The 12,118-nt window shown below is 35.9% G+C and overlaps 1 protein-coding gene across 1 annotated transcript in view; it reads right to left on the minus strand.

The window, feature by feature from the left end:
• Window positions 1-7,834: 7,834 nt before the first annotated feature.
• ACYP2 (acylphosphatase 2) overlaps window positions 7,835-12,118 on the minus strand; it is a 66,456-nt gene continuing 62,172 nt past the window's right edge. The window contains exon 4 of the mRNA XM_062571687.1: window positions 7,835-10,046. Within this exon, the coding sequence (XP_062427671.1) occupies window positions 9,932-10,046 (115 nt within the window). The 3' untranslated portion in view covers window positions 7,835-9,931. The remainder of the gene's footprint in view (window positions 10,047-12,118) is intronic.

Consider the following 12,118-nt stretch of genomic DNA (forward strand, 5'->3'; position numbering starts at 1 on the left):
TTTTTTCTTACAGCTTTGTCTCTTGGATCTGTGGTTATTTTGTTTACTGTCTAAAATAAAGCATATTTTTAAAATTCTGAGGGTATTTGCCCTCATTTCTCACTAGATACATCAAGGTTTTCAGATGCTAAATAATGTACAGCTGACATCTTAAATGTTTTTAAATTTCAGTAATAGGAGCTTTTAAGTTTAAGTCTGCCTCCTACTTTGCAGAAGTTAATGCTTCCCATATTGCAGTAGCAACAAGGAACTGAATTCCTTTTTTTTTTTTTTTTTGCTTCCACTTTGCAGTGATGGCAGCAAAGACAAATAGTACATTATTATTAAGGTTCTTTAGAACTGACATTTCCGTAACATTTTCAGCAGAATGGCCCTAGTTCTCGATTCTTTGTCTTCCTTAGACTACTTGAATATGTTATATTAGGGACTTGCTACAAAGCAAAGCAATATATCCAGGACTCTCCCTTAGGACTGAAGAGGAGTTGGATTTCTACTGTGATTTGCTTCAAGGCAAGTCTGTCTTGAGCATATTAAATCATTTTCATTATCACAGTCATGTCATACAGCTTTTAGTATTTCCATTTTCCCACTGAAAGCTTTAAAATAAATATAAATAAGCAGTAGCCATAGCTTTTAGAAAAAAAGAAAGTACATAAATATTCCTTGCTTTCCTGTGTGGTTCCATTCCTTATATACATTGTTTACACTTCATGAACACTAAAAAAACATAAAAGCAACTAGTGAGTGAAAAGTGCTACTGGGAGGTAAGCAACTGTAATTAAGCAGAGGTGCCAGATAGGCAGCTGATTTGCTACAGGGTTTTGTGTTTGCCTGTTCTCATTAATCCGTTGCTATCAGGACGAAGGGAATGACATGTGCATGACGCATTAGAAAGAATTGGTTGGGGTTGAGAGGAAAAGTGTATCATCTAGAAATGGAAGGTAAAATCTTGCTCTGCTGAAGGATATGAAAGGGGTTTTATAGGTCTGTGACAGCAAAATTCTTCCCCTTCTCTTTAACTCAACACTATTTTAAAAGTTGTAATACTGAAGTGATTAATTAGCCTTTGCATCAGACACTAAAGTAGTTCCCAGTGACTACTTACATCACAGACTGAGAGGTTAAAAGCAGTCACTGTCACCCTCCGTGCATGTGCATATAGAGTACTTCGCTGATTTACTTCAGTATAAGATAGTGTAAGATGCAAAATGAGCACTGCAGGCCTTACTCATCATTATCTGCTCTGCTTTCCTGGCTGAAAACCTGCAAGCATTTCTCTTAGGTCTACCTGCAGTCTCAATATTTTCAGAACAATTTAGTTAGTTCATTCAGAAAATCTGTGTGTTTTAAAGACATTTTGTCTAAGCCAAAAATCTCCGTTGACAGTGACTATTCCTTCACTTTCTTGTACAGATAACATTCTTTAGGAGTCACAGTCCTGAAGTCCAACAGTTGCAAATGTGTAAAGGTCCCTTTTACAGATGCAACGACTAGGAGCAAATCATTTAGCTTATTTGTGCCTTAGTTTCCACATATGTCAGTCAAATCATACTTCCAGTTTTGATATTAAGTAGTTTGTGACTGGAAGTGGAAAGGCATTAAGTATTCTTATTGATCTGATGCTACTAGGCAAGAAAGCTTTGGGAGAGCATTTACCACTGAAAGCAGTGCAGGCTCATTACGGCCCAGCAAACTTGAAAAGTTAAGAGTCTAGAGTTATCCATAAATGTATTTTCAGTTTGAAATATATTAATTCCACACCAGGTTAATGTCATGATGTCAGCAAAAGGATGAATGTAGAAAATGCAACCTTCATCAGCAATAATGAATTTCATAGTTCTTCCAAATACTTGAAACAATGGAATATAAGAACTCAGTGGGTTTAATGGACTTTGCTTCAGACAAAAGTGTTGTTACAAAAGTGAGTATCTGGGAAATAAGAGAAAACATAATCTTGCAGATCTCTCTATGTCTACAATTTAGTTTAAAATGATAGAAATAGTTTCTTCCTTCTCACAGGCACATTACTGACTGCTAGATTATACTGCCTGCATAATGAATTCAAATAATCAGCATTATAGTATTCAGGCTATGGCTTAACTGTGATACACAGTGCCTAAATCCTATTCATCTTGGTATATCACTCATTCTTTTGAGTACACATTACTATTTAGTCATCATTTTGTTTTGAAAGTGTCAGCAAACTTAGAAAACTGCACAGGTTTTCTCTCGGTTTGTTATATAGTGGGGTATAGTTGGTCTGCAAAATTTTTTGTCTGCATATTTCCTGACTGCCAACACAGATATTTGTGACGTTACTGTTGCAGACCTTCCCTTACCTAGATATACACAACACTATCCATGCATATTTTCCTATCTAGTACTAAGATTTCCCCTGCCAACTGAACTAAGCTGCTCAGCAGTACATGAGTTGTATAGTTCAGTAGTGTATGCCATGAGAAATTTATGAAGCTAGTTGTGTGTCTCAGAGGGGGAAAAAGCACAGCAAAACATCAGCAATGGATACCGTCCACAATGAAATTCGCAGGAAGTCTCAAATGTCCCCATATGTGATCTGCTAGAGCACCAAGGGGCTGCCATCCATATAGATGACTCTGTAACAGCCGAAATGCCATGTTGACCTCTCCTTTCATGCCCCAAACATTTCTGAGCTTTATCTCCTGAACACCTTTTCAAGCTAAAGCAGTCCTTCAAGATAGGACCTCTTCAGCTGAGATCCTCTTCACCAGCTAGCTCTTTTCTGTTATGCTGCTCACTAAGAACTATTTTCCAGTGATGCCATTGCCTGAAGCTCCAAACAACTTCAGGTAAAGTTCAATTTTTTTAAAAAAACAAATCCAATTCTTGCTCTATTTACTATCCCTGTGTTTCAGCCGGAATTTGTATTTCTTTTTTTCTATTAGTGCTTCTCAGGATAGAATGTATTCACTTACCTCTGCTCCCACTCTTCGCAGAACAACTTCATTGCTACAGATTAGTAACTGCTTGTTTGCTTGGGACAGCACAGTAGCTGGCATATTTTTAAGTGATGAACTTCACAGAAGAAAGATCAGGCTTTTATAATATTTCTGAAGCCATAATGATACTTCTTTTACTAGAAAAAAACAAGGCCAATCACCAAGAAAGAAGTGTCTTTATCTTATCTACAGCTCCTCTTACTCTGTCCCATTAATAATACATTTTCCTTGCTTAGTAGTGTTCCTCTAGTCGCATGACCAATTCCTGTTCTCAGATGGCAGAATTTCAGTGGAACATAAGCTAGTGCCTTCTAGGAACAGACTTGTCTCTCTCCTTTGTTTATTTTGCTATCTCCCTGACAAATACAAGTGAATGCCAAGCTAGCTTGCAGCTAAAGGAGAAACTTGGGCATTCTGGGTACATCTAATTCAACTTAGTTTTAGTGTACTGTGTACATCAGATCTGGAAAATAATAGGTCCTATATAGGCCTAAAGGGCATCTACCTCTTACTTTCCAGAATATCAGCCTAGACACCAGTGCATGGTTAAGATATACCAAATTTGCTTCTTGACACTAATTAGATGTGTATGGATCAAAAATATGGCTTAAAGCCTTTGAAGTTTCAAAATGAATTTGTCACTCTCTAGCTGGTTGTGCATTTAAGTAGGTTCTTAGTGTGAGAAAGATATTCAGAAACTGGGTCCACCATACTCCCACACTGAGTATGGTCCACATTCAAGAACAAGTCATCTCAGCAAATGAAGGACAAAATGCTACAAGACATCTCTATTCCTAAAATAGAGAAATTACGAGCTTTAGTTAAAAACAAAAAGCTATTTGCTCTGCACAGCCAGAAAAGCCCATTGTACTTTTTCAAAGAGTAGATGTCTTCTTTGATGGTATTGGCCAAGCTTCTTATATTTCTCCATTAATGTTGTCCATAGTTCTTAGTGCTGCTGTCTTTTGATCCAAAAGTGGTTGCATTTCACATCACACTTATGAAATGAATTGTAAAAGAAGATTTTTATGTATGATTATATATGTATTTACGTATATAAACTTCAATAGTAAGATTTCCTATTTGTGGAAGCCAACTAAAATGCTCAAAGTTACTTAGACCATTGCTGTTAAGATTTAAGTGTGAGTAGAATTTTGACTGCTAAAACCTTTAAATTCATTTCTATAGGCCTTGTGATAGGATGTTTTAGCCAAAAATGAGCATGCTCCTCCTTTGATCTTCTGTTTCAGGGTTTCTTATTCAGTTATGTTAATGTCAGTATTAATATTGAATGAACTGGGAGAAGAGTAGTTATTTTAAGTCTGTACAATGTATTCTGGTTTTGATGTAGAAATAGTACCTTCTGATCCTGAGGATTAGATAAATAATGTTTAGCCAAAGCTTTGAAGAACAAACAATGCTATAGAAATTCCAGTTTATGGTATTGCTATTGTACAGAACAGACTTTTTTTTCTAGTACACACCAATTTTCCCCCCATCTTCCTTCATTACAAGTCAATGTTCCCTTCAAATTAGAGTACTTATCAGCTGGTAGTAGTAGGTAGCTATGCATTAATCAGTAAGCTCTCTTTACTAATCCACTTCATTCTGTCTAGTAAGAGGATTTTGCCAGCAAACATGCATACAGTTTTCTAAGAATAAAGAATGCAGAGTAAGGCAGCTCAAAAGGATATCAGGAAAATAAAAAGTGACGGATTGGTGTCACGTAAGAGAAAGTACAGCAGTAAATACCAGTGTAGTTCTTTCCATGGAAAAGGCTCAAGAACGAGTAGGTATAGTATAACATTCATATCATTCTTCATTAGGACATTGTAAGTATTGATGTAAACAGCATAACAGAAGATTATACGATTGCTGATTCTCTCATTTTATGTTGTTTCGTAGAGATTTAAATTTTTATTTTTTAATCAAATATAAACATTACCTTTATATATAAATACTACTGCTGCCACTGTTCAAGTATAATTAACATTACTGGTTAGTATTTTTACTGATTACTTTCTTTATCTTACCTGAGATAACATATGCAGTTCTTTTACATATCCTTTCACACCTCAAAACTGTAAATTTTTGAAATTTTCTGGCCATTTAGAAGTTAAGCTCCGGTTTCAATTAACATGTCAGGTCTTGGGGTCTAATGACATGAACATTCTTAAATTATTGAGGAATACAAATAATACTAGGCACAATATTTTTTTTCCAGAAAGTAAACATTGTCCAGAATTCATAAATAGGTTGAAAATAGAAGGGACAAAGAGTCCCTTCAAGGAGTCTCAATCCTTTTAAGCTAGATGGTTCTGCATACTCAGAAAATGATAGAGTTTTACCTGATTTCTGAAGGTGCTGAGAATCCCTTGATCACAAGGACAGTGATTGGACTTTTAGTTGTTCATACTTTGGAAGCTTCAGACCTTGCTTCAATAAGAATTAATACAAGGTAAATTAATATGCCTCTTTGCTCTCTAATCTGCTCTAGGCAGAACTTCCCACAGCAGTCTACAAGGATAGGATGGAACTGACATCCATTTTAAACTGTCTGGCAACTTTAAAATCCTTAAAATTCCGTTTCTAACACTTATAACAAGTGAAGTTTTCAACAGATGCAATTCTCAGAAGTACTGCATATTGGCTTTTCTGCTCCCACTGAGAATGAACTCAGACACGGAAAGCAAAGTCAAAGAATGCTTTCAAAACTTGTTCATGTTGAATCTTATTTTTAAAAAATAAAAGAAAAATGGCATTTACAGTTACAACTGAGGGATACTAGTATGTAGTAGATAAGTTTTTTAGTTTTGATGCCAAATTAGTCAACTGTTCTTGCTTTTTTCTATCTTACCATTGGAATTCTTTGGCTCCTCAAGATCTGTGCTGTATTCTTTAAGTTTAGAGATACTGCTCTGATGTTCTGCACATACTATATTTCCACAAATTGCATGATTTTGGATACATGATACCACAATCTGAGGATTAAATAAATGAGAAGATTAACGCTGTACATGTAATACATGACAACATTTCATTATTTGGAAGTGTTGATTAATTAACGTAACAAGGTTTTCTGATCAACTTCATAACATTTAATGTTGCAGAAGGCAACACAGAAACATGTGATTTACAGCATGGAAAAATATATCCAAGCAACTAAATTCTACAGACGGCATGAATCTTCTCAAATGCGAAGGTGTCTTACCCAGACTCTTCCAATTCCTCAGACAAGCTCTTCCTCCAACGTTGGAATAGCAGCATCAGCCTCACTAGCCTCCAGAGGAAGCTGACAGGCAAAGTTGCCACTGTCGCCTGCTATGCCACAGGCTCACCAGTAAGCCTTGACCTGCTCTGACAGTGGGACTGCATCCTGGCTAGATCTGAAGGATCTTTCAGGCAGGGAACAGTAGTTACTTTGAACAGTCTTGGAATATCTATCTTGGAAAAAGTCATCCAAGTTATAAAAAATAATTAGTATCTGTTCTCTTATAATAGCCTTTTCAGGATAGCAACAATAACACACTCTGTCTTCTATACTCTTTTTTCTTTTTTTTTAACAAGCCTTTGGCAATGCCATCTCTAGCTAGCTACTTAAAAACTTCCAACTACTGTCTTTCTTGCAGTCAGTATGAGCCTCCATTTTGTGTGCAGCATATCCCTAAAGAAATGGGGGATTATTTGCTTGCTGCTGTTGTCCACCTAGGCAAAAGACCTACATGTTCGTATTTACCCACAAGTAAGGCACGTGCCATTATGTGCAAATCAAACAGTTCTCTGTGCATAAAACAAGTTATTTCTCAAGCTGGGTACAGGCTGGACAAATACAAGATCCCAGTTCTACTGCACACATCTACATGAATAAAACATGCATATGTAATGACAGTAAGAACAGAGATGATGTATTAAAGTATGATTTAAATGCAATTTAAAGGGCCTAAATGTGATGGATCACTCGGATAAATGCATTTTGCTGTGGCTATCCATCAGGATGCCAGCACTGTTTTTTTGTATGGTAAGTATTAGTTCTTCATCTTGATAACACTGGGTGTTTGACCTCACTAACCCCCAAATTCAGGGGATGTACATAAATTTTTACATTATTTATTATGATTACTAGTATCACCATCTTGGGTCTCTACCTTCAGCTGGAAAGAGGCAGGGTAAGACAAGAGATCGTTTTGCCCATTGGAATTCCACTCACTTCAGGAAACTCTACATGGATGGATTCCAGAGGTATAAGACTGGTAAAAGACTTCCAAAATTTTTGAAGGCACAAATGTGATTTTTCCCCCTTTGTTTCCTCAGAAACATTACATATCTGCACTGTTTACTTCGACAGCAATATCTTACCTGCTTTAAGAATGAAAATCAGATTATATGCAATATATTTAGCATTGTTAAGATACGTTATGGCACAATACATAAAGTATATTTATTTTAGTTTTAAATAATGAAAAAAACACTTAGTAGAAGGGATGGGTTGAGCTTCTCACTAAAGATCTTCCATGTATTTACCTCTTGTCATATCACTCAAGTGGGTGATGGAAGTGGATGTTGAAAATAGAAAACATCAGTGTTGCTGACAACAAAGAGGATGATTTATAGGTGTATTCCAGAATTAGGACCTTCTTTTCATCTGATCAGAACTAGCATGAATTACCAAACAGAGAATATTATCACACAGATACAGAAGAAAACAATTGTAATGTCTGTAGCAGAACACAACACTAGGACTGAAGAAAAAATCTGGCCTACAGTATACAGGCCAGATTACAGAAATTAAATTTGCTTAATACTAATTCTAATCCTTAATATTAGAAATAATAAAATATTATTAGAAATTACTAGAAATAATAAAATAAATATCTCTTTCTGAAATACCTTAGTTCAAAAAAGTTTTGTGAAAACCTTCAGTGTAGCGCTCACAATATCACTTAAAATATTATTTTTGGCTTTTCAATGTGCAAGAAACACTTTGCATACAGATTCCTTCAACTTTCTAAAATTTCTCTAGAAGGGAATTTTCTCAGAAAAAATAGCAGTTTTTAAATGGCTGTTTTCCCCTGCCCAAGCCTTGCATTTCCAACGGAGCCAGGGTAAAGTCAGTGAGCTCTTGTGAGCATCCAGCCCCACTCATGCAAGCATATCAAAACAATAATTTCACCTTTGTCTCCTTTTCTAATGTATCTAATGTCCCATCCGCTTTCTGCTTTTCTCTGTCATTCTCGCTCAAGACAGGAACAAAAAATCTTGGCCGGAAATGGCTTTTACTGAGTGTATGTCTTCTGCCAGGTAACTTCAAGCAAATTGTAAACCACTTAGGCTGGGCAGGATACCGTTTTCAGAGAAGGATGTAACAGCTTTTGAGTTACTGCTATACTTGAACTTTGCCATTTACCATTTGAGTTGAACAAAGATTATTCATGACGACTTCAACAAAGGATGCTTGTATATAATCACAGAGGTCATCTGTGTTTTGAACTATAACAATTAATAAATAACTCCTGCAAATTCTAGAAAGGAGTCTTTAGTGCCTTATGCACAAAGTCCCAGTGAAAACTAATCCAGTAGCCAGTACACCTCTCTGTGAATATCTTGCTCTGAACATACGAAAATACATGTTTGAATTATGAAATGTCTTTTTTTGAAATAAAAAAAAAAGAACTGTATTTGAGGATGTTGCCTAAGTCAACTGTTCACCCTCAGAAGAGGTAGAAAACTGCCAGTGGAAATACTAGTGTAAGTATCCACTAAATGGGCATTTTAGAGGATATAGCCCAGGCAGACAGCCCATGTTTAGAGCCCAACCAAGGCCATGTGACCACATGACTGCAGCATTATCGAGCTTTATCCAGTATACACTTCTCATAAGGGTTTACAGCTTGGACTTGCATGATCACACCAACACAGAGTGTTGCCAGATCCCACTGGTGCCTGCTTGGATATACCACACAGATATAACCAAAGCCTTCCAACACATGCTAATCCTGATACAGGGGAACTACTTTAGAACTGAGGATATAGTTCAGTTCCAGCACTGACAGAGTCCTTGGTACCTGTGAAAGAGCAGTACATATGAGAGTTAGACTCAATACTGTTAAGACTTAGCCAATACTTAAAGCATGTGACTGTCAGGTTTCACAGGACCATTGACATGACGTACACGGGTGCACCTTGTTGAATCAGTTTCTGATGTATATTCCTAACTGAGAAACAAATACTCATCGGTAAGGAAAAAAATGAACCCTTCAGTTAATTTCAACATGAACATCAAAAAAGCAAAAGATGGAAATAACATTTATAGTCCATATTGATGTAAGCTGCAGGTAAACAAGAAAAAAAGAAGTGAGAGTGATGTACTTCATTATCTCCTTCTAAAAATTATCTACTTCACTGTCGAAAGTTTTAAACCAGATCTGATTAATCTTAGTTTCTGAAGCAATGTACATTTATTTTAATTATTGCTACATCTTAACTAATTATTACAAATAGTATGATTTACAATATAGAGCTGTTAGAATATATTATTCAGTGTTCCAGTTCTGTTTAAAGTGGGTGTATTTAAATATGATTGGTGAAATTACAAATAGCAGAATATAAATAATCACTGTTTTGCATCTGAAATATGAATCCGTTACGATGTAAAGATTGAGTTCCATGTGTTTATGTATAACAAATCTCACTGTGCACAAATGCACAGTGCACCTTTGTCTAGCTTTAAAGATACAATAAATTAGATACTGGCATTTTAGGTATTAGATATTGGCATTCATGTGACATAATGTCTTACACAGCAATTAAGAATTCTTACATTATGTAAACAGAGACCATTTTTACTTAGCTGTAGTATAGAAAGCATCAAAATGGTCTTGTGCAATTTTATGGAGGCACAGAAACATCATGCAGCAGAAATATCACAGTTTTGTTTGTAGCTACGTTTTCCTCCATTAGTATCTAGTGCTAAATCCTGAGAAATCAAGCTTGGAAATCTCCTTTTCGTTAGAAAAATTTGTTCGGTCTATGCGAGAGCTTGGGCTTCCAACTTTAGCTAGCCAGGATTTCCTGCAAGAAAAATCATAAGAGAGCGTTAGCATGTAATGAATTGTACATGTGGCGTTTGCTGTCCTATCACGCTTCCTCTATTCAAGAGCCATGTGAAGCACAGTCTTGTTTACTGAGGAAACCACCTCAAATGTGTCAGGCTGTTTCTCTGTTTTCCCTCTCTTTCTGCTTTAAAAGCAAAAAATAATTTGAAACAATTCACAGTATTTTACCCATCAGTGAAAGAGAAACTATTGTGTGATAAAAGGAGGTACACAAGCAGTTGAAGTGCGGCAGATGACATTGTTTATGAAGACATTTAAGTATGAAAAAAGTAATTTCTCATCTCTTTCTATTGTACTGAATCTCAGCAATAGAATGGAGAAGGTATTTCAGTGTAATATATTAAAAGAGATCTGTATTTCCACACAACATTTTTATAACTTTTGTATAAACTGTATATACAAACTGCTGCATAAACTGAAATCAGTACTTAGCTGCAATTAGTATTAAAAGATAGATTTGTTTCAATTCTAATTTAAAGGGCACAAATGTAATTATGTTTTATTAAGAGTTTTACTAATTCATTTATTGAAAATCACACTGAGTATTATAAAAATGCAGTGTTGCACCGAGACTTAGTTTTGATGCCTTCACAATCAGTATTGTGCATAAACGCTGCTGATCTTGAGGCACTACATAAAACATACCTAAGACATAGGATCTCTAACAAACTTCATCTAACAACATACATTTCTATGAGATAACATTTTTTAGATAATTTCTTACAAATCACTGTGACATTAAAATGTCTCAAATATGCTTGCTGGCTGCAAGAGAAAAACCATTTTCTCCAAATTGTTCTACTGCTGCACAGTATAATTCTCATCACCAACGTGGACTTTAGGACCTGCAAAACTAATCTCATTCTTGAAACTATGCGCACAGCCTTCTGATTACAAATATACATTCATAATACTTTATTCAGAAAGCAGCTATGTCCCACTACTGTAGTATGTTAAGTATAACCTTAGGAGTATGCTTGGTTGATTACGGACTTGCACAGTCAAGGAGCTCAAGAAGCTCTTTCTATTTGACCACTATAAACGAGACTGTGTGTGGAAAGATCATCTAGAAAATGCTAACCAGATATGGAAATTCCATGTTTGAAACAATTCAGCTGTAGGAGCAAATTTAGTCTACAATCGATACCAGCTATTCATATTAATAAATAGCTATTTCCATCAGATGTTCATACATGCTCACACCTGACCCTTGTTCCTCACTTCATGTTGTAAAAACCATCTCCCTTCTTCTCTATTGCAGAATATGAAGAACGTTACTCTAGTAACGAGTATAAAACAGGATAGAAGTACATGAATGAAACAAGAATACAGCTTTCTACTATGCACTGGACTCGTAACAGCAGTAAATCTGTTATTGTGATCACATACTTAACAGAAATAGAAAAGTCAAATAACAGCAGACTGGTAAAAGACTGGTCCATTTTGCTCCGTATTATTAAAGATTTGAAAAGCTCTTTATTTTGCAAAACAGTCTCTAATATATCTGAATGAACTCAAGTTAGAAAAGAAAATCAAAAGATACATGGAATATTGTATCACTCAGAATCAAGATCTATCTGTACTGTTTTTAGAAGACTACTGTGATATCCAGAAGTGAACAAACACCTTTTACCTTTACTTGTAGGCAAGCTTGTCCAAGACTAAACCAATGGAAATGTTATCTTCCTTGCCCAACCTTCACAACTGTATGCCCTGCCCCCAAAATTCATCCTTGGTGGCTTCCAGTTCCCGAGTTACACCGCATAAAGAAGGAAACTCTGCAAACTCCACACAGAGTTTCAAACTCTAACCACTGTCCATTCAGATGAGTTGATCTTGTGAACTAGTCTCCACAAGTCTGTAACTGGGCAATACACTGCTCGCTCTTCGGTAAATATTTCAATGGATGTATTTCTAAAGCAGCAGTGCTTCAAACTGATCCAAACCTTGAGAAAGACACTGCAAAAATAATTGCAGCAAAGCTGGAACATGAGCTAATCTCAAAATTTTTAACTGTTTCCTACTGCA

The sequence above is a fragment of the Rhea pennata genome, chromosome 3 (genome assembly GCF_028389875.1).
Source record: "Rhea pennata isolate bPtePen1 chromosome 3, bPtePen1.pri, whole genome shotgun sequence".
NCBI classification, from domain to species: Eukaryota; Metazoa; Chordata; class Aves; order Rheiformes; family Rheidae; genus Rhea; species Rhea pennata.